General features: G+C 40.3%; 1 protein-coding gene across 1 annotated transcript; it reads left to right on the forward strand.

The window, feature by feature from the left end:
• Window positions 1-142: 142 nt before the first annotated feature.
• LOC117831294 (axoneme-associated protein mst101(2)-like) lies at window positions 143-22,290 on the forward strand. Its single transcript, XM_034709919.1, has 6 exons — window positions 143-656; window positions 13,838-14,268; window positions 15,468-17,433; window positions 19,978-20,820; window positions 21,203-21,317; window positions 21,474-22,290. Exons 1-6 carry the CDS (start codon window positions 316-318, stop codon window positions 21,678-21,680), a joined length of 3,903 nt encoding a protein of 1,300 aa, XP_034565810.1. The 5' UTR covers window positions 143-315; the 3' UTR covers window positions 21,681-22,290.
• Window positions 22,291-23,816: the final 1,526 nt, after the last annotated feature.

The following is a 23,816-nucleotide window of genomic DNA, read 5'->3' on the forward strand; positions in this document are numbered from 1 at the left end:
GTATTGTTCTGCAGCAGTGATGCTGATGTAGTCTGTCAGGTGTCAAAGACGTTCAGGTGTGGCCTATTGTCTGCAGTGAATGATTGATGTGGTGTGAACAGGTTCGTCACATAAATCATGTAATCTGGAGGCGTGTCTTGTCTCAACCAAAGGCCCCCTCCGTAGTTGTAACCACGCCCACTCAGCTGTTTCCTCAAGTTCAACGAAGCTCCAGGGAAAACTTTTCCTCTCCTGTCCAGTCTCACGTTGGTGGACATCACACCACTGCGAGTTTGTTTTTGAACATTTCTTTCCCCAGTCACAAGTAGTGTAAACATGTCTCTCACGGATCAGCTGTGGAGTCCCACGAGCGTCCAGGTAACGGTGCTCCAAGCCAGAGGCCTGAGGATAAAGGGGAAAAGCGGCACCAACGATGCGTACGCGGTCATGCAAGTGGGCAAGGAGAAGTATCAGACCTCGGTGGTGGAGAAGAGTGTAGCCCCGATGTGGAAGGAGGAGGCCGCCTTTGACCTGATGCCTGCACCGCATCAAGGAGCAGGAGGAACGCTGCATGTCCACGTCCTGCACCGGGCTCTGGTGGGTCCAGACAAACTGCTGGGTCAGGCTGTCATCAACCTGCTGCAGCTGAGTGAGGACAAAACCCGCAACAAGACTGAGTAAGTAAGAAAAGTAAAGAAAGGCTCTTAAAACAATGTGAAAGGGAGCTGCTCGTTCGATTAATCGATTAATTCTGCGGTTCATACCAACAAGTAGTCCCCACCTGTTTTAGAAAGTTTACAAACACCAACAGTGCCAGAAACCCCTGCGATATGAAGTACACAAGATCGATTTCCACCTAAGAAAAACTCAAACGATTTGTTGGAGCTATTCTTTTATTTTTTGTATTTAGTTGTTCATGTACTTTAGAATTAATAAGTAGTATTAGTTGTTAGATTTATACAAACCTTTCCTTTCATGGGTAATTTAAGTTCGATTTTGGGGATATATTTTTGTTAGACATTTGTTTAGTATATTTAGATTTTTGGTATATTTAGTATTTATTTTGTTTGTTTGGTAATTATGAACTGTGGGCACCTGAGGTTATTTAGGTAGGTAGGTGGCAGAAGGACAGCATGCACCTGGGTGGGCCTGTTTTTTTACCAACGCAAGAGAGGCAGCAGGAGCCATGATTTTCTTAGTTCCTTTTGCTTGCTATCAAAATAAACCATTGGAAAATGCTGAACTTTTGCATGGACATTGTACTTATTTTGCCTGCATACATCACATCCCCACGGTGCATCAGTGACCCTTTGATTAAGTTAAAGTTTGAGTTTGATATTTTTATTTCTATTTGAGTTTTTTATGACAAATGGCCACTACAAGATTATTTGGTTCACCAACAACTGTTGCTGAACAATGATCTGATAATCAATTAATCGATATATTGTCTTCAAAGCTTAACCAAACAAAGAACATTAACTCTAATGTAGAGGAGGTTTCATCCAGCATGGTCACCTGGTGATATAGGTCACACTGGTTTAATGATCCCGCTCCAGTCTTTCTGAGCAGTCATGCAGACAACTGTAAAGATGTTGGTAACAAGTTTAAAAGGTAGCATATCTCTTGTTTTATCATATTAGAACAAGCTGTCCTTTGCATATACTGCTATCATTTTTGTTCCTCCCAGTCCAGCTAGAATAAAAGACCGTGTTTGTATGCACCTGCAATATTCAGCATTTTAGACAATACCCCTACCTTAACCTGCAAGTAAATAAGAAAATAATAGGAAAATATCAAAGCTTAGATTTTCATGTGCAAAACAGCTTTTGGTCTCACAGCAACAAACTTCATAATCCCCTTTAAATCCCTAATAATTACACTGTTTTTTGCTGAAGCCTACTAAAAGTATGGCTTATTGTTGCCATCTGAATAAAATGTAACTGTAATTTAAAAAGACTCTTTGGGAGTGATTTTTCTCCAAGGTATCTCTGCCAAGGTGAGGTATTTCTCCTACACACACACCATGCATCACTACACAGACCCGCTTTGCTGGGTTTGATTTATGAATGTTGCCCACTCGCTCTGGTGCAGCTTAAGGGATTTGTTCCCTCGGCAGCGGCCTTCAAGGATGCCAATCAGCATTACTTACCCGAGCGAAAGACCTGAGTCAAAACATTCACTCTCTCATTGACTGAACCGTCGACAACAAGAGAGATTCTCCAAGGACGACCCAGACTTCACCTCACTTTGAAGCATATTTTCACAAGGATGCTATGAAAACATCAAGCACTCAGATAGTGCCTCTGCTAGCATACACCCAGAGAAATGTGTGAAGTAATTGACTGTGTTCATCACTGGTTGCTTTTATTGTACAAATTATTCACACCCTTCTCTCCCCACTTTGTACTAATAATGGCAGTGATCAGGTTTTACAGGCCTTGCTGGCAATACTGCATGGTCTCAGTAATCACGACTGTTCCTGCTCCTTTAAGCAGACATCCCGCTCCTCATTTGGAAGAAAAGATTATTAGATATTCTTTTTAAAAATTGGAAAGTCAAGAGACATTGTTTTGTGTTGCCAAGCTTTTTCTGAGACTTTTAGTCTGTGGACATGTGACTGGTATTATATAAAAGCAGGCTGCATTCCAGCATGTTATTCTGAAGTCACAAATATACAACACACACTTCCCTTTCCCACTTTCTGAGGGGCCATTTGTTGGTAGTTGGGTGTGTTGGATTTGTTTGATATCTTGCACTGTTGCATAAAGTGTATTGTTGTCCATAGAAAGGCTACATTTCATCATAAAACTATAAAAGTTTGCTTTTTGTTAATGTTAAGGCAGACTTTTAATAAAAGAAAGCTTGCAGGCAACCCAGTTGAAGTTTTTTTGCGAATGTCATAGTGAAAACCCACACTAAATTGAGTTTTGAGAGCATGAAATTGCTGTGATAGAAATGCTTCTGGTTGAAGAAAACTTCTCAAATAAATGCACAAAAATAGTGTTTGATTCCCAGCATGCTCTGCTGAACTTCACCTGGCTGTGTGCTGAATGTTAATCTGTGCATGCTTTGAGTTTTGTTGTGTTTATATCACTGATCTCATCTGCTCTTTTGGCAACATGTCCTTCAGATATCTGATTTCCCTTGAGTGCTGCTGCAGAACTGTCCATGTGGATACATTAGTTGAAAGATAATTTTTAATCAGGTGTTTTTTGTTTTTCAATTTGTAAAGTCAGTCAGTGTGCTTACGCTGGTTTCCTGGTGAACTCCTGTAGACGTCTGTGAGCAGCTGAACGCACCCCTGACTTTAAATCCAGCTCTAGCCTCACATTCCTGACTGTTTTTATCAACCAAAAACAAACAGAGATGGCAACAGCTACAGTCTAGCAAGGTCAGTTTTTCCAGGCAAGACCAATGTGCCTGCACTGACCCTCTAAAGACAAACATGTTCCACAGGCTGCTCATACAAAAGCTCTACTGTTTAAAGGTACACAGTGTTTGCTGGATTTAGTCATGCAGTTATCCACTGAGTGTTTTCACCTTTTGAACATGTTGCTTTAAACGAGGTTTCTAAAGTTTTCACCCAATAGTCTCCAGAGGCAGCACAGGTGGTACTGAACCAAAATGTTCCTTATTATTAAGAGTATTTTTTAAAGTGTTCAAGAAGTTTAATTTGCCAAAGCTAATCCAGCAACGAACCGTTAGACTCTATGCGTATTAGTAGGGTTCTGCCACTGTTGGATATGTTGCATGAACTTTGTCAGTATACAGAGTTACTCCTTTTTATTAAGGAAGTGATTAGTTTCAGTGATCAGTATTACTTTTCACTTGTTTTGAATCATTAAATAGAAGTATGACATTGAAGCTCCTGTAAGGATTTTTAAGCTGGACATGAAACAGACTGAAATTAATACCAATGCCCCTGTATGTGCTCAATGTAAGCCAGTTATCCAGAACAAGTTGGACCCTAATTGTGGTTTTCCCAACAGCTGTTTTCACTTTGCATCGTTAGGAAAAGCACAGGTGCAACTAATCAGCTCTAACAAGCCTTCTTGCAGTTAAGAGTTCCATTAAGCCATGACAGTGATGGTGAGTGTGCATGCACAATACCAGGGACCTTTCTCAAACCACCTCTACTGTACACATCTTTTTTTCATAATACAGCAGTTTCGAAGATATTGAGATTATGAGTTTTCCATTATGAGAGGCACAGCTGACTTGATTGACAGGCAGGAACACTGTAGCTGCTGGCTAGGAGGCTCAAAGCCTGCCTCTTTACCTCACACTAGCTCGACAGCAGTTAGGTCGAGCTAGTGTCCTAAACGGTAGTCCTAGGAGCTTTAAACAAGACAAAAGAAGAATTGTCTCATTCAGATGTTGAAATGTTAAAGTTAACAATTTATTCAGGCTCTAATAAGCCCCCTTCTAGGCATAAAAACAGGGACTTACAAAAACAAGCAGATTATAATCATGTGACTGGAAACGATAAGATGTTTCCAAAAAAGAGAAATGCCAACAAAGATTATGGTGAGTTTCTCACATTGTGTAGTGATTTTGATGAGTCTGCACAACACTTAATAAGGTAAACTAAGTATTGTTTGCTTAACCATAGTTACACAAAGTTCCTGTTTCCATAAGAGTGTGAGGAGTTTCACCCAATGATTGTTGCTGTGTCTGATCCCTACACTGTGATGAAGGGTGCTTCATTTAGATTTTAGTGTTACTCCAAACTTGTAGCAGAGTGCAAGTGGGAAGGGATCGCTCTGTTGCTCCTCTGGACTCTACAATAAATCGGCTAAATAGAAATTAGCCATCATACATTTTACTTCTAATATCTGATTTAAAAGAATTAATTAGATGGTTTTAAGTACCTCTGGTGTTCTCAAACTCTGCTGACTAGACCAAAGTGCATTGATACCATGGACCTAGATAAAGAAAATGAGCCCTGAAGATATGAATGACAGTCTTTTCCTTTTATTGTAGTAATATTCTGTGAAACATGTGAAGACTTCCATTAAGGTCAGTCGAAACTATTGTCAAAAAGCCTCTTGCTGTTTTCTCTTCTTAACAAAGCATGTCCTTTTAAAATGTGATCTGATAACACAAGCTTTACCCTCTGGTTTGAAACACCCTATGGAAAGAGATTCTTTCCCCCAGTTTCATTCTTTCTTTGACATTAGCCTTCATTCTAGCCTCTCTGCAGCACTGACTGATGCATTACACCCTGGACAGTTTGGGTCCTTGAACATTATCACTGCTCACTCAGCTCCTCTCCCACTCACACAGCTGTGCTCTGTGATAAGAAAAAGGCTCGAGCCACTCAGGGCATTGTCTTATCTGTACCAGGCTTCACAAGGAAGGAAGGATGTGTGTGTGTGCAGAAAGCTGACTAAATTTACAAAATGTTGAATCGGGAATTATCCTCATGTGGTTGTGTGTGTGTGTGCATCAGAGCAGCACACTTTCTGCTCCTCACAGTGTAAGATGACTTGTTAAATGGCCTCATTATCACCGTCATTATCATCCAGGCTTTGTTTGGTGAAAGCTGCTGCTAATTCCTTCTCCTGCACACCGCACACTGCCCCAACCAGTTAACGCCCAAACACTTTTGCAACTTCCCTCTTGGTAAAACTGAACTAGCTTTCTTCTTCTCCTTTTCATTTGTTCATATGAGATATTATGTTTGAGGCTTTTGTTGCTATCAGAGAAGTTGCATTGTTTTTCAAAGGTTAGGGTTGTTTTTTATTGCTGATTCAGTTTTTAACACATACTAAATGACCTACAGATTAAGTTTAGCATGGTACTGTGATGTTACCTATTGTTCTGTTAGTTGTCATTGTTTAATATAAGGCTTCTGTAGTGCAGTGTTGGTGATGTATGTACTGTCTACACTAACACTGTAAGTATACTGTCCATATTGTATGCTTTACAGTGGTCTGTTGTACCAACACGAATAATATGGCATGCTGTACTTATAACTAAAGTATACTGTATCATACTCTATCACCATACAGTGTTGTAATGTTTGGCTACAATAAATTATATTGCAATAAAGCACACTAGCATGAAAAATAATGGTACACGTTGGACAATAAATTACATTTTTGTTATTGTACAACATATTTAAAGCCTTGTTTTGTACAAAATGCTTCATATTTATGAAAAGAAAAAAATTAAACAAATTTCCTTAAAATGTCCCTTAAAATGCTATAATTAAAACTTGTATTCACTCAGTGGAAAACAGAACTCTCTTTAAGTCTATTAGGGTTTCTTATAGCCATAAACTCATAGAGTTGAAGCTAAATTTAACTGTTGTCCACTGATGTATAAGGCTATATAGCTTCAAAGTATGAATTAAGGAGGGTTAGGGTGTTTTTAGATAATTCCATTTTTGAGCTCTTAAAATGGATTAAGGAAATTAAGCTCTCTTTGAAGTGATTCTGGAATGCCATTTAAGCTTATTTTATGATATTGAAGCTCCATGGAATAAGAATTAGCTGTAAAACTCAAGTCTTGAGCCAAAACGGCCACGCATACCCTAAAGTGGCTGATATTAACAATGATGTATTCTCTTAACAGAGAGTGATAACATCTTTAAAGGCAGTCTGAGGAGTTTTCCGCTGATGTTGAAATAGTGCCACTCTAAGGCTGATTCCTCTTTATGACCCGTATTGTACAATTTAGATGATCAGCGACATAGTTGCTTCATACTGAGTTAAAGTACCTGGGTTTTGGGCTGGTTTTCTGCAAAATATAAGAGGCCATAATCTGCACTCACCTAGAGTTAGATATTTTTGATGGACAGAGAACTTCTACAACCAGGGCTCTGCTAGGTAAAAGAGCAAAACGGCTATGAACATCATGACACTGAGGGGAAGGGTAACATGAAACCGATACTTCTGGTCACCATCTTTACGCTAACTAACAGTAATAAATCTGAATTTACAATGCTTTGTTGTTTGATCATAGTAAATACGTTTATATAGGTACAAATCAACACATGACATCATCACTCTACATCCTGCAAAAAGTTGTCTTGAACAGAACAAAGTAGAATTAGAAAGGTCTGTTTTCAAGTTATTTTCTTACACAACAAATTCCTTGTTTTTTGAAGAGCCACATCTTTACAGTAGTTGGTGACAGTGCTCACGGGAAATGCAGTCTCCAACCCAGAAACACACTACTGATTTCATCACCACAATCAAAACAACATGACAGCTCCTCACATCACCTAAAAGGTCACATAGTGGAGCATTTAGGGGCCGAAAAGCCAAATATCTACCTTGATGTAGGTGGAGACCTAAAAAGAGCTAAAATATGGTGTGTATTAAACTTAAATTCAAAAAGTGGAAAGAAACACTGTGGCGCCATGAAACCACACAGGGATCAGATGAAATATTCTTTTAAGAACTTTATACAGATTGGTCCCTGTGAATGAGAGTAGAACACACAGTGACAGAACTCAATTTACATGATGAATGAAGACGTAGCCTCCCTGGTGTTTTTATTTTCTCTTCAAGGCCTTCTATCAGTCATGTTATGAAGAAGTGTCATTCAGATATTTTTTTCTATGCAAAGACCTGAAATTTGCAAATCATATCCTCTTACTCATCAACAGCAGGAAGCAGAGGAGCTGTGACAGCAGTCTGCACCCATTTCACAAACTCCAGGAAAGGCCTTTCCCTCTATAATTTGCTTGTGCCACACATGTGAAGCATTCCTGAGGGAGTAGGAGGAGGGTGGATCTCAGCAACACATCTTATCAAGTACCGCTGAGGGGAGGGCAATGTACACGGAAGAGTCTATGTAACACTCCAGTGGCATCTTAGGAGGAAGTGTTGTGTAATAAGAGTAGGAAAATACTTCTTTTGTGCCAAAACATACAAAAAAATCATATTTAGACAATCACAGAACTGCATCATGTTACATGTCATGTAAGAAGAAAGATACCTTTTTACAGAATCAGATTGAACGCTACATTCTTGTTATTAAATTGCAACAGTAGTTTATGCTGAAACCACAATACAAAATATGTTCATGACACATACACACACAGAAATGCACCCACAGCCCCTTCCTCATTTCCTCATTTCCCCAGGAATCCAGATTTCAGTGTGACTTGTTTGTTCAGTTGTGAGCTGACCTCAGATTTCTGCCTGATGGGCACTTTTTTATGCTGACTGATCCTTTTTAGTTGTTCTGTTAAATAATTCTGCTTTTTCTGAGACCCTTCTGTCAGTGTTGGCTCGCAACACAGGTGCAGAGGCTTTGCGGAAGTAGCAAAACTTAGTTCTGGTAGATACAAAGTCCTTTTAGATTTTTCTTCTTACGAGGCCACTACATATCAAGTTGCAGTTTTGTGTCTGAAACCATTGTAGAGTGTATTCAGTCTTTCCACTGTCATCCTATTTTTATAGCTTTATATTAATGTGTTGGTTATGCCAACAAGGAAATGTGACCCTACAAGAGTTTTTTTGCATGATTTTTTTTAAATTTTCTGTTACCAGGGACGTGTCTAGAATTTTTTTTTTTTACAGGTGGCCCAACTTGGGAAGGGGTGGCCACCTGTTATGTATGTGTGCATATGCATGCCTGTAAAGAGTTATCCTCCAATTTGGTCTCCTCCAGTCATAGAGACTTCAATTAAGATCGTGTGACCTGACCCGATTAACATAACACATCCCCATTCATTGAAAGTTGAGTGCACGCTGTGCTGGAAAAGACAGCAACACTGCACAACTTTTTTCACATCTTTTCTCCTTCACTTCATAATCATGCATTCACAGAAAACGGGGGTATATTGTCTAGTTTTATGGTACATGAACCTTGTAGAGTGCTCTTTTGATTCAAAGAGTCTTATATTTAAGTTATAGTGTGACCAGTGGAGTCGAGCAGAGAGCTTGGGGGTCTGTGCCTCACAACTTTCTCTGCAGGCTGAGACCTCAATTACTGTACTCTAACTCAGTTGTTCTCAAAGTGTGGTCCTGGGACACCTGGGGGTCCGCGAAGCATAGCGTCGAGGTCCGTGAAATGATTTGAACAAATTTCTAATACATTATAAAATTGTGCTGTGTCATTACAAAACAGCATATACACCATTGTTATGATACCATTTGGTGGCTCGAAGGGATATGTGAGTCTTTCTACTGTTAATTTTCTGTTTATCACTATGGTACAGGTCTGAAGTATTTACATTGATAAGTTTTACAATACAAACAGTTCCAAGGGACACTAAGAGTGCACATGGTAGTAAGCATGTGCTTTAGTGATGGGAAGTTCGGCTCTTTTCAGAGAGCCGTCTCTTTTAACTCGGCTCCCAAAGAAGAGCCGGCTCTTTCGACTCCCGAAACGGCTCTTAATTAAAGATCTTTCGTAGCCATATATTTTTCCTTAACTTTGCAAAAACTAATGGTTTGTGTTGAAAACCCTTTTACATACAGTGTTTTTATGAGAAGCCAATTTGGTGCATTTACTCTGTTACAAAACCATTCTAACCCTAACCCTAGGGTTAGAATATCATTAGGGTTGTGATTAGGGTTAGGGTTAGGGTTAGGGTTTGGGTTGTGATTAGGGTTAGGGTTGGGATTGGAGTTAGGGTTAGGGTTGGGATTAGGGTTAGGGTTGTGGTTAGGGTTAGGATTAGGGTTGGGGTCAGGGTTGTGATAAGGGTTAGGGTTAGGATTATGATTAGGGTTGGGATTGGAGTCAGGGTTAGGGTTGTGATTAGGGCTAGGATTAGGTTGTGATTAGGGTTAGGGTTGTGATTAGGATTAGGGTTAAGGTTGGGGTTGGGATTAGGGTTAGGGTTAAGATTAGAGTTAGGGTTAGGGTTGGGATTGGAGTAAGGGTTAGGGTTGTGATTAGGGTTAGGGTTAGGGTTAGGGTTGTTATTAGGGTTAGGGTTGGTATTAGAGTTAGGGAAGTGATTAGGGTTAGGGTTAGGATTAGGGTTAGGATTAGGGTTAAGGTTAGGGTTAGGGTTATGATTAGGGTTAGGGTTGGTATTAGAGTTAGGGTTGGGATTAGGGTTGTGATTAGGATTAGGGTTAGGATTAGGGTTAAGGTTAGGGTTAGGGTTACGATTAAGGTTAGGGTTAGAACCAGAACTAAACTTAAGCAAACAGAACCAGAAACAAACTCAATCAATCCCAACCAGAACCAAACAAAACCGTCCCAGAACTGAACCAGAACCAAACCAGAACCGTACCAGAACCGAACCAAGACCGAACCGAACCAGAATCAAACTCAATCAAACAGAACCCGAACCAGAACCAAACTCAAGCAAACAGAGCCAGAACCAAACTCAAGCAAACCTAACCCGAACAAGAACCTTTCCAGTACCGTACCAGAAACTTACCAGAACCGAACCGGAACCGAACCGAACCTTACCAGAACCGAACCTGAACCGAACCTGAACCGAACCAGAACCGAACCAGAACCGAACCAGAACTGAACCTTTCCAGTACCGAACCATTCCAGTACCGAGTCAGAACCGAAACATTACAGAACTGAGCCAGACCCAAACCAGAACCATACCAGAACTGAACCAGAACCGAACAGTACCAGAACCAGAACCGAATCAGAACCATTCCAGAACCGAATCAGAACCATTCCAGTACCGAACCAGAACCAAACCGAACCAGAACCAAACTCAAGCAAACAGAACCCGAACCAGAACTAAACTCAAGCAACCAGAACCAGAACCAAACTGGAGCAGACAGAAACAGAACCAAACTCTTACAAACAGAACCAAACTGGAGCAAACATTATTACATGTTCTCAGGTTGGCATTACTTGGGTTAGGGTTGGGTTTGGAGTTAGGGTTAGGACTGGGTTAGGGATAGGATTACGGAAAGGGTTAGGTTTAGGGTAAGGGTTAGGGTTAAGATTAGGGTTAGGGTTAGGATTAGGGTTAGGGTTAGGTTTAGGGTTAGGGTTAAGGTTATGATTAGGTTTAGCGTTAGTATTAGGGTTAGGATTCAGGTTACAGTTAGGATTAGGGTTATGGTTGGGATTAGGGTTAGGGTTGGGATTAGAGTTAGGGTTGGGATTAGGGTTAGGGTTAGGATTAGGGTTAGGGTTACGGTTAGGGTTAAGATTAGAGTTAGGGTTAGAGTTATGATTAGGGTTAAGGTTGTTATTAGGGTTAAGATTAGGGTTAGGGTTAGGATTAGGGTAAGGGTCAGGGTTGTGATAAGGGTAAGGGTTAGGGTTAGGATTAGGTCTAGGGTTAAGATTAGGGTTAGGGTTAAGGTTATGATTAGGGGTAAGTTTAGGGTTATGATTAGGATTAAGGTTAGAACCAGAACCCAACCAGAACCCAACCAGAAACGATCCAGAACCGTACCAGAACTGAACCAGAACCGCACCAGAACTGAACCATACCAGAACAGAACCAGAACCAGAACAGAACCGTACCAGAACAGAACCAGAACAGAAACGTACCAGAACCAAACTCAAGCAAACAGAAACAGAACCAAACTCAGGCAAACCAAAACAGAACCGAACCAGAACCGTAACAGAACTGAACCAGAACCGAACCAGAACCGAACCGTCGCAGAAACAGAACCGAACCAGAACCGTTCCAGTACCGAACCAGAACCGTTCCAGTACCGAACCAGAACCTAACTCAAGCAAACAGAACCCGAACCAGAACCAAACTCAATCATACAGAACCAGAACCAAACTCAAGCGAACAGAACCAGAACCAAACTGGAGCAAACATTATTAATGTCCTCAGGTGGACATTGAGAAAAATCAGATGCCTCAGCTTGGATGGGCTGATCCGATTTCTCCTCTCAGTGAGTATTTGCCCGGTCTTTAAGAAGACTCTCTCTGAAGGAACAGATGTAGCCAGGATACACAGCCTCCCCTCCATCACCTGTATCCTATATCCTCACATGTGATTGGCTGCATGGCTGCCATGCTGACCAATCAAAACATAGTTCTGCTGTGAGCAGAGCTGGGGCTGAGCACTGTGAGAGCTAAGCAGTGAAAGGAAAAAACTGGGAGCCGGCTCTCTCTCCGATGTGAGCCGGCTCTTCTGATTCACTATAAAGCATTGACTCTCAGAGCCGCAGCTTTTGACCATGACACATCACTAATGTGCTTAATCTGTGTTACAATTATGAGGGGGCCATGGACAATTTTCTCACCTGTAAGGGGTCCCTGGCTCCAAAATGTTTGAGAACCCCTGCTCTAGCTAGTAGGAGTGCAAACTCCCGATAGTGAAAACAAACAGAACAAAAAGAGCGACACAGCTGCACAGAAACTCCACGTTGTAGACATTGCTGATCATAATAGACATCGCCATGCAGGGAGACAGTTTACATTTTTTTAAATCTCTGAGAGATCTTCAAATACAGAGTGCGTCTTTACACCGGTGGGATTTTTTCAGAGTTTATGGTGACTCAAATAAAAAAACGTGACATTTGCTTTGTTTTATATCGACCGCTTAGCAGGATGAATATCATGATTAAGCAGGTATACTTTGAGTCTGAGTTGAGTTGAGAAACATTTGCGGCCATTTTTGTTATTCAGATCTATTTAGGTCATTAATGCACTGATCCTCTGATCATTATTATTATTTAATTATTTCAGTAAGGCAGCTTCCTGATACCTTTGCTGGTCTCTTTTTGAGAAAAGAGAAAGCTGAGATGTTGCCCATCATTGTTACTTGGTTGCACTAATAAAGTGAAGTGCTGTACAGCTGTGGTTGCATTATTCTATTATCAATTTGCCATATTTTTTAAGTATGTAAGAGATGATTTCATTGATAGCCATAGACTACGTGTCTTTCAATGTAGACTTCCACTGAGAGGAAAGTATAAGACGATTTAGGAACTAAATTAGGAACTAAATTTAGACTGTCATACCAGCTTGGTCATCAATGAAAATGTCCTGGAAAATGATCTCTGGAAAAGAGTGGGAACCCTGTTTATTGAGTGGCCAATCAGATTTCCAGGGGCCACAGTCCCCTAAGCCATCCCCTGGAAAAGCCTCTGTTTTGCACCTGCTTTCACTGTATTCAGTGGTAATGAGGTTAATACCAGATTGGTTCCCCATGAACTTGTCCAGGCAAAGTTTTTGGAGTTGCAGAGACTTATTGTAGGATAAAAACATCACTCCCTCAGGGAGTCCTGTATATTGGCTCTCTGCACGGTTATATGTCTGGGAATGTGCAATAAAGAGGCAGCCATGTAAAGATCTTTGCTTCAAGTCTGATCCCTGTGAAGGTTGTACGCTTCATTATATTTAAACACGTGAGTCTTTAGAGGAGAAGGGAACAACTTTCAGGGTTAAACACAGTACAAGCATTCATTCATGCCCTACATTAGAGGCAGCCACAGACAAGACAGCATTATGATTAAAGGGAAAAAGTTTCCTACTTGGTCAGTTTGAAAGTTGTGCTTGGATCTTCATAGACTTTCCAAAAACAAATTGCTGCTGAGTCACACTGCTATTTTCTGGATGGATCATAGTTTCCACAGAGAAACGGAGGAGACTTTTACAAACTCAACACAGTTTCAGTATCTGTGATTCCTACAGTTCACTAAATTATGTAATAGCAATGAATAGATTGTAGGGAATCAATGCTTTGTCATCACTTCTGGTTGATACCTCATCTCGCTCTATGAATCATGAGATCTGAAAAACGTTGGTAAAATGAATGTGGTTACACATTGGACAGTATTTATAATGTTCAGGAATGAGAACTGGGCCACATGAAATTAAAAGTGAATAATGCAGTAAAAGTTTTCCTTAAAACTTGATTTTTGCACATGTTGTCAGATATTGGTCTTTTATGAACCATGTTGAAATGCACTCAAAGTTCTAATGTTATCCCTCCCTTTCACAGGTGGTTTAAGTTGCTGGACAAGACTGGAAAGCCGGATAAAGACAGAGGAGAGGTGCTGGTGGACATCCAGTTCCTGAGAAACAACATGACCGCTAGCATGTTCGACCTTTCTGGTGCCGGCAAATCCAGATCTCGCCTGGGCAAGTTCAAAGACAAAGTCAGAGGCAAGAAAAAGGAATCAGACACTTCGTCAAACGTGGTGCCGTCGTTTACTCAGGTTTTGACTGACAGCGAGGAGGAGGAGGGACACGGGGACGGGGAGGTTCCTGCGGGCAAAGATGAGAAAAAGAAGAAACTGAAGATCAAGTCTTTGTTTTCTCCAAAGTCCAACCTGCAGAAGAACATGTCTCAGTCCATGTCTGTTCTGCCTGGGAAAAACTCGCCACTGAGCGGCAGCATATCGTCTGGACTGAATGTGGATGCTTCTGAAGGTCAGTTGTAATTCATTCACTGCGCTGCTCCTCTGCTGGTCCTTTTTTGTTTTTGCCAATGCTATCAACCTTCTACCTTACCTTATATGACTATCCAAACACAACAATACCTCAAACACTGAACATAGTTCCTGTACATTATTAGATGTCCTAAACTGGTTTTGTGGGCTTTTGACGTTGGCTACAACTCTGCAACGTATACCAAAATGTGGGCCTGAGTTAGCAGAATATTTCACATACTCTGAGTTAGGAAAGTATTCAAATCCTTTTTTTTATATTTAAACTTGTAAAGTGATAAACTTGTGTCCTCCAACAGCTTTGACAGATTAACAACCAACTTGCCACATGTTGTCTTCAGTCTTTCTGTTACAAAATATCCACAGTTACTCCAAATTCTGGTTATTAATTCCCAATTAAGAATATAAATACAACGTTTGAATGCCATGGTTTCAGTATTTGAGATAAAACTCTGAAAATTGTATAGATATAATTTTTGTTTAAATTTTTTTTATTATGAAGAGGATTAGGACCATTGGAAAAACTTATTTTTGGAAGGCGGGCAAGCAACCCAAAAAGTTTTGAAGTCGTAATTTTTATAAAAAATTCTTAGATAAAAGTCTGAATTCTGAGATTAAAGTCTGAAGTTTTAGAAGAAAAAAATCGGACTTAAGTCTCAGAATTCCTCCAAAAATAACAGCTTAGGAAAATAATTTCACTGCCCGCTCTCCAATTTTTTTTTCCAGTGGCCTTAATCCTCTTCTGTAGAACTATGACTGTGCTGTCAATGGACAAAAAGCAAAAAAAAATCACATATGTAGTCATCAAACCTCTAAAGAAAATGAACCACAGACATCTCAGAGATGTTCAGGTGAACTCAGTTGTTCTATCTTTGGTTATTGGATATTTCACAGAAGCTTGAAATCTGTCAACATTTTTGGACAGCCATCACATCACTGATGAGTGCATGAAACCAAATCTGTGATTCGGGACGGCTCAACATCATCACATTGTTTGTTTGGGGTCAAAGTTTGATAGTTCAAGACCTAGATAATGCAAAATAAACACATACCAACCTTTTTCTAAATGGAGACTGAAACACTTGTTGTTAAATTTGTTCTGGATGGTTTTGCTCGACTCACTGCTTAGTGGCTTGAATTTACTCCTCTGTCATTAAATGTATGTGTTTTGTATCCTTGCAGGTAAAAAGAAGTTCAAGTTCAAGATACACAAACGCACAGGCAGCTCAGACAACAAAGACTCCTCTGCTCATCAAAAACATGCCACTGCAGAACAAAGTAATGTGTGCATCAATGGCAGCCATATTTACTGCGAGGAGCCACCGCCTCGAACCTCTCGCATCGGCTCCAACTACAGCCTGGCGAGTTCAGGACACGGATCCATGGAGGATGTCCCCGACAGCTCGCCTCCGTCTGTGGATTCACTCAGAGCAGTGAGGCAATATTCACCCTGGACAGAGGAGGAGGAAGAGGAGGAGGCCGCTGCTGTTAAACCTACAAAAGATGAAGAGGGCGAACTCAGGAGTAGGGAAGAGGAAAGGATGGAGGAGGAGAGGAGGAAAGAAGAGGAAGAGCGTGAGGGGCTGGCTGAGGAAAAGAGGAGACAAGAAGAAGAAAATAGGAGGGCTGAAGAGGAGAAAGCAAAATGGGAGGAAGAAGAGAGGATAAGGAGGGCAGAGGAGGACAGGGTGAGAAGACATGAAGAAGAGCTTAAGAGGTTAGCCGAGGAGAAGAGGAGGCAAGAGGATGAAGAAAGAAGGATTGAAGAAGAGAAAATGAAAAAGGAGGAAGAGGAAAGAAAAAGGAAGGAGGAAGAAGAGAGTAAAAGACAAGAGGAGGAAGAGAGAGTCAGGAGAGAAGAAGAGCATGCAAGATTATGTGAAGAAAAGAAGAAACAAGAAGAGCAAGAAAGACAGAAAATTGAGGAAGAGGAAAGAAGGAAAAGAGAGGAAGAGGAGATGATAAGGCTGGAGAGAGAAAGGGCACAGGAAGAGAGGAGGAAAATAGAGGAAGAAGAGAGGGCTAGAAGACTAGTGGAAGAGCAAAAATTAGAAGAGGAAGAGAGGAGAGTCGAGGAAGAAGAAAGGAGAAGGATTAAGGAAGAGAAAGCTAGACAGGAGGAAGAAGAGAGGATTAGGAGGGAGGAGGAGAGAGTCGAAGAAGACCGGAGGAGACAAGAGGAAGAAGAGGTAATGAGAAGACAAGAGGAAGAGCAAAAGAGGAGGCTGGAAGAACAAGAGAGTGAGAGGAGACAAAGGGAGGAAGAGGAAAGGAGTAGAAAAGAAGAAGAGGAGGAGGAGAAGGTGAGAAAGGAAGAATATGAAAGATTAGTGGAGGAAAAGAGGAAACAAAAGGAGGAAGAAAAGAAAAGGATTGAGGCAGAAGAGCAAAAGAGAAGGAAGGAAGAGGAACAGACAAGGTTGGAGGAAGAGCGTAAGAAGTTACAGGAAATGAGAGAACTAGAAGAACAAGAGAAGAGGAGATTGGAAGAAGAAGAAAATAGGAAAAGAGAGGAAGCGGAAAGAATTAGTTGGGAGGAGGAGAGGAGAAAAGAGGAAGAGGAAAGAGTGAAAAAGGAAAAGGAGGAATATGAGAGACAGGAGGAACTAGAGAGGAGAAGAGTTGAGGGAGAGGAGCGAGCTAGAAAGGAAGAGCAGGAAAGGATAGAGGAAGAGAGGAGGAGGAATGAAAAAGAAGAAGAGCAAGTGAGGAAGGAAATTGAGAGATTGGCAGAGGAGAAAAGGAGACTCGAAGAAGAAGAAGAAGAAAGAAGTAGAATTGAAGAGGAAGAAAAAAGGCAAAGAGAGGAAGAAGAGAGAGTGATGAGGGAAATGGAAGAAATGGAGAGATTGGCAGAAGAGAAAAGGAGACGAGAAGAAGAAGAAAGAAGCAGAATCAAGGAGGAAGAACAGAAGATTATGGAGAAGAAAAAGAAGAAAGAGGAAGATGCTAGGAAGCTGGAGAAAGAGAAGTTAGAAAAAGAGGCGGAGGAACAAATGAAGAGAGAGATTAAGATAAAACACAAAGCTGCAGGGAGGAAAGTGGATTTGGAGATCTCTGCAGAAGTCATGTCCTCTAATCCGTTCGATGAAAACTATTCCTCTAACCCATTTGAGGAGATTTCCAGCTCACCTGCTGAACCCGACAGGTGAGTTAAAGCTGTTTTTAGGGTACATGAACTACAGTCATACAAACAGGAGGAATGAGTCTGAGGTTAACCTGACCCTCTTATATTACTGTATGAAATTAACACCACCATTCAGATCTCAAGATCTCAGTCCTCTTCATGATGATCAACCTAACCTTTATTGCCATCACTCGGGTTGTAGTGTAGGCTCTTTTTGTTTAACATACTTACTGAAACAATTGTATACTTGCCATGGGACTGACATTGCACCCCTTCTGCTTACCAAAACACTTATTTAACATTTAACTTAAAGCTGGGGTTGGTAGTCAGATTTAGATACACTTCTTGTTATACTGGTTAAAATGATCTTTATGTCCCGATGGCAATCAATACATAATGTGTTCCTAAAAAAGAGTGAAAAAAGCTGCTATCCACAACCGGAGTAAACCTTGGAAAACACCAACCAATCCCTGCCATCAGGAGCCAAATTATGAAACCAATCAAATCCCTTTCTGCTGTTCTGCCCGCCTCCTGCGTGTACATTTCATGTTTGTTTGTGTTTTTAACTTTCACTATGAGAATGTTTTGGTGTTTTCTTACCGCTGAGTGAGACATGAGTTGACGTAGTGCAAAACACAAACGATGTGCTGAGGACCGGTTTTGAATCAGTCACGATCATATGGTCGCAAAGCAGCGGCACTCGTGCATGTGAGCGGGGGCGTCGTTTTGGAGGAGCTCTGAGAGGAGGGGGTTAGGGGTTAGACGTAGTCCTGAGGAAATGCTACATTCAAATTCATGCTAGTTTTCCTTGACTACCAACCCCAGCTTTAATGATAAAATGTCAAAGAACCTGTCAGCAGAACAGATTTATGAGTTAGTTTAAAACAGACAATTCAATAAGTATTGTGTTAAGGGTGAAGTATTACGCTTTTTCATCAAAATATATTGGTCTAAGAGGTCCCCAAAACATCTCTTTCCAGTTTATGCTCAAAAACAACACTTTGAAATCAGATTTTGGTTTGCCTGAAAAACCCTCTTTTTCAGCCCTGTTTTCTCTCTGACCACGCCCCCTCAGGAAGTGGATATCCCCTCGGCTCTCCAGCACGTTGATCTAATGTCTACATGCTGGCTGAATATATTCAACCCTCTGAATTTGATCCAGAATCTGATCCTGACGGAGAGGCGCCTGTAGCAGGACCTTTCTGAACGATTGGTCACAGATTTAGTGTTTCTTGTTGTTTTATTTGTCAGTATGTAGACATGTGTCTTGGTACACAGCTACGAACATGTAGCTATGTGGCTATGCTAACTAGCGCTAGCACTTATCCATGATAAATAAACATCATCCACCAGATCTTCAAATCTGCAGACGTGGGGAGTAAAACCGACCTCTGCCAGAAAGGCAGCAGGACCTTTCTGAAGGATTGGTCCCAGATTTTTTATTTCTTGTTTTATTTGTCGTGTATATTCAGCCAACATGTAAACATTAGATCAACGTGCTGGACAGCCGAGACCACATCCACTTCCTGAGTGGGCGTGGTCAGAGAGAAAACAGACTGTTCTGAGGAGGGCTGAAGAAGAGGGTTTTTCAGGGATGCCAAAATCTGATTTCGAAGTGTTTTTTTGAGCATAAACTTTAAAGACATGTTTTGGGGACCTCTTAGACCAATATATATTGATGAAAAAAGCGTGATATGTCACCTTTTAAGGAGATCTTCTCACAGTAAAAAAAAAATCTAATACCAGTCTAATACAGTGGCCCATTAAAGCATTACTGTATTTTTGATTAATCCTTATTGAGACATGAATGAATGTGACTCATTTTTTAAAAGCCAGTCAACTTTTGGCATGCAAACATGTCCAGAATCAGTAGCAGTCTTTAGGATGAATCCTGATGCCATAAATATCAAAATGACATAGAGAAATCCATCAAACACACTTGGATATATTGTGGGCAGACCAACATTGCTTTGTAAGTGTTGCATATGGTAACGGGGTTACTGTAGATGCAGTTCATATAACCTGCCCTTTTTATCATTAACATAAAACAAACAATCAGTAACAAAAACAGAACAAACACAGGAGGTAGTGATGCTCAATTTGATGCTTGATTAAAATGATATCAATCAGTCCGTTATCACAAGTGTTATCTGACTGTAGTTAAACTGCTGTTGTCATGACACAGCAACAGTTTGTCCCTGCACTTTTCTCTTAAGTGAAACGTAAAGCTGACCCGATCATCAAAATTTCATAGCGCCCTGCCTGTACTTCAGTGTGTGTTAGAGATAGTAGGAGGAATGTGTGTTTGCAAGGATATGTTTCCTCTATCAGCTGAGATTGGACACATGGCACAGTCTGACCTCATTGTATCAGGTGTCCTATGAACCAGAGGGGAAACTAGGTGTAAACAATGGGTAATACATGGATGGGTGAAATTTTGTAAGACAAGGTTGTAATCAAGATTTTGATGTACTTTTCCCTTCTTTATAACATCCTTTATAATTATCTAAGACGCTGAAATAAGCCTTAGTGTCACGACTCATGTACGCTGTTTTCCATCTCCAGGTGTCAATCTGCCGCTTCAACAAACGACAAGGATCTCATTACCTCTCAAAGAGGGAAGCGAGCAGCTCCTAAGCCTCCAGGAGACACTCAAGCCGAGAGACAGATGCAAAGGGAGCAGGATGGATCTGCCTCGCGTCATCTGGCACAAATTAACAAGCAGAGTAAAGACAAAGATGCCAAAGCTCTCAGCCTTATTCCTACACGCTCAGTGAAAAAAACAGCTCCTGTGAAAGGCCCCGCTACAGGTACAGAAAATGTTCAGAGCTCCAAAGTAAACAGTGCCGCCAAGGTGACAACAAGTGTGGCAAAGCCTGGCAAACGCGTCGCACCACCAAGACCTGGATCTGGGGAATCTGAACCAAAAGCAGCTCAGGCTCCTGAAAGAAAAACGTCTAAGACAAAAGAAGAGCCGATTGTTTACGGATTAAATCCATTTGAGGAAGATGAAGATGAAAATGAACTCACAGCTCAAGGTGATACAGTTATAAAGAGTACTTCTGGTTCAGTTCAGTTGCCTCTGCCTGTGTCACAACCTGTTGAAAAAGACACCGCCTCTCAAACAAAAGTCAAATCCTTTAAGATGGCCCCTGCTCCCCCTCTTCCTGTGACCAGCACAGACACTTCAAGCTCTTCAATCAGCCAAAGCACCAACGGGGAGCTTGTTACAGGTGACTCAGACAGGTCAACACTAGATAACGATAAAACCCAAGACCCCAAGACAAAGACCATTAGTCTTGTGCAAGTCAAGGAGGTTTCACTACAAGAATCCCAGCATGCAACACTGCAGACTGCTGCAGAGGAGGCAGGTGACAAGAAGGATGCCCCTCCACCAGCTCCACGCAGGTGAGAGTGAGCAAATCTGCTGTCATCCATCATTTATTGGTTTAAAGATCACACATTGTTGGCTACCAAAACAATGCTGCAATAAGAAGAAAAAGACTCCTCAAAGTGCACATTTCTTCCATAGAAGTTTTGTATTATTCATCCTTTTTTTGTCTTTCATCAGTGGAACTTAAAAATCTTTGAGCTTGCAGCGCTAAAACAAACTAGGATATTCAGTTTGAGGTGTGATTTCTAACAGGGGTTTTCTTTGATCTCATAGAAAAATGAACACAAACAAGTTTCAAACAGACGTTAACACTAACACAATCATGGATGTTCTTTCACTGCCATCCAGATAACTTCTAAATGTTTCTTTTTCTTCTGTGTTTTTTTGTCATTGTAGGCTTCAGCCTGTGAAACCCCTGAATCCTCTGGAGCAGCAGTCTGTACCTGTCGTTGACAGAGAGAAAGAAAACAAATCTGCAGGAATCCTTTGTGAAGTCCAGGAGAAGACACAAGTATGTTTCTTTGTTAAAGCAGAAATTGTACGCTGGTTACAGTTTATTTATTTCTTTTTTTAAAGCAGATAAATCAACCAAGAACATTTTGGTTGGTTTATTTGTGTTTGTTTAAATTTTCACATCACATCCTCCATGTTGTATATTGTCCTTCAGGTAAATGACACTGGAATCAAAGGGCCGTACTCCCAGCTGACTCGGCAGGAACTCATCTCCATGGTGCTCAAACAGGAGAACCAGCTCAAAGAGAGGGACAAAACGATATCCGAGCTGGAGCAGTACATTGACAACTTGCTTGTACGCGTCATAGAAGAGGCACCAACTATTCTCAATTCCTTGAACTGTCTGAAGAAAGCTGTATAGCATTCACTGCTGACTTTTGGACTAAGTGGTCCTTATGCGTTCAAACCCAATGCGACAGTTTTTGTCTGAAATATAAGATTATTTTATCAAAGTTAACTGGATAATATTGCCCTTTGCAATTAAATCAAATGAACATTTAAATAAATTGATAAATAAAACTAGTATCTTCTCAATTGGGGTTTATGTCAGTTTACAATCAAAGTTGTCAATAAGAACAAAAATCAATTTTGAAAAGATATATTTTGTGTATTTTTAGATTCTTTGCTACATAATGTACATTCATGATCAAATGTTGCCAACATCACGTGGCATTACTTACCGCATTGAATGGTTAAAAACAAACAAATGTTTTTCTATGGACTGTTTGCTTCAAGCCTGCTGGAGTGTTCTTTGAAGAGGAGCCTTATTTTACTGTAATAACTTTGCACTAGTTCTGTAGATAAAGTTTCTTGCTCTTGTACCGAAAGTCAAAGTTTACATGATTCTGCTAACCCTTAAATGGCACTTTATTTAGCTTACACTGTTCAATGAATTATTGTTTACCATGATAACTGCATTATATTAAGATGTTATGATAAAAGAAAAACAAATAAAGAATTATAAAGCACAAGTGTCTGAGTATTAAATTTACTAAAACAAAAATGTTAATGTATTTGTGCAATTTTGGTTTCCCTTGAATACACAGAATATTTATTTTCAACTTAAACTTTTCAACTTAGTTTTCACTTGAAAGTGTGAAAACGTTGCTTCTTTAAATCTTTAAATAGATAGATGATGACATTAATAAAACTATAATTTCATAAAATACCTTGATAACATTGCAGGAATACGTAGATACTTTTATTGTACCAGAAGAGTAGCCTACTGTTGATTGAATGCTATGTTTAAAGTCTGATTCTTAGTGAGAGAAGTGCGGTGGCTGGGAAGTGCATGCAAATTTACAAAGGATGAAACTACAAAGGATTGAGGTGTAATCAGTCTAAATCAAAATCTTTTAGTGGAAACAGGGTTAATGTCAAATATATTAATTCCCTAGCTGTTGTACATTTTCATATTACAGCAACTTTTATTTTGATAATCATTGATCCATTCCCTTTTGGTCAGAATCTGCCGTTTGTAAATTTGTTTTGGGACTGGTAAAAATGTGCTGCTTGTAAAAATGTTTCTGATTTTCTTAATTTGTTTTCTTAAATGTAAATGTTGGTAAAATTGTTTTGTTAATGTAATTTTGTTTTAAAAATGTGGAATTGTTTTCCAAATTGTCAATCTGTCTCCAACTTTGTAAAAGTGTTTCATCCTTTGCAAATTTGCATTGCACCTCCCAGCCACCGTAGAATTACAGACGGGAAATGACCCATCTTACCATAGGATGAAAGTCTGTGCTGCCTCTGAACTACTGTATACAGCAGGGTTTCCCGAAGTGTGGGTCGGGACCCCATGAGGGGTCGCGAGACACCAATGGGGGGCCGCGACCCCCATGGGTTTTCCGAGATGTCTTCCAAGTTTTTTTTAGTTTTTTTTTTAAAGTATTTTAAATTTGCTTATTTAACCATTATTTAAAAAATATAGACAAAAATAGTGATTACATTTGAAATAAAACTCTGCAAATGAGTACTTTTCTTTCACTTAATGCCTCTCTTTGTTGCCAGATGACTCCTAAATTTATGGTCAGGGTTAACTAACAGTTAATTAACAAAAGGATCAGTAGCAGCAGATTATTTCACAGCAGCACAGTCACATCAATTCAAAGGTTTTAATTGTCAATTTTCACTGTATATACGAGACACACAGGAAAAACGAGATGCTGTTTCTCTCTTCCAGCTTTTAAATATCTAAAATTTAAAACTAAACTACAATAAAATATAACAAAATACAGTATTATAAAAACATCCTCTGTACACAGTGCAGGTAGTGCAGTGACAGTTTAAAAATGGACAATGAAAATGAATAATGAAAATAGATAACAGGAGTTACCTACATGCACATGTACATGTGCATGTAGGTAGGCTCATTTTGAGGTATGAAGCAACATTTAATCACTTCTGGGGACAGTGGGTGTCACAAGTCTTTGGCATCTTTATTTTGGTGGGCGCGGACTGAAAAGTTTGGGAACCCCTGGCATACAGGACCAGGCGG

This window comes from Notolabrus celidotus, chromosome 19 (assembly GCF_009762535.1).
Source record: "Notolabrus celidotus isolate fNotCel1 chromosome 19, fNotCel1.pri, whole genome shotgun sequence".
NCBI classification, from domain to species: Eukaryota; Metazoa; Chordata; class Actinopteri; order Labriformes; family Labridae; genus Notolabrus; species Notolabrus celidotus.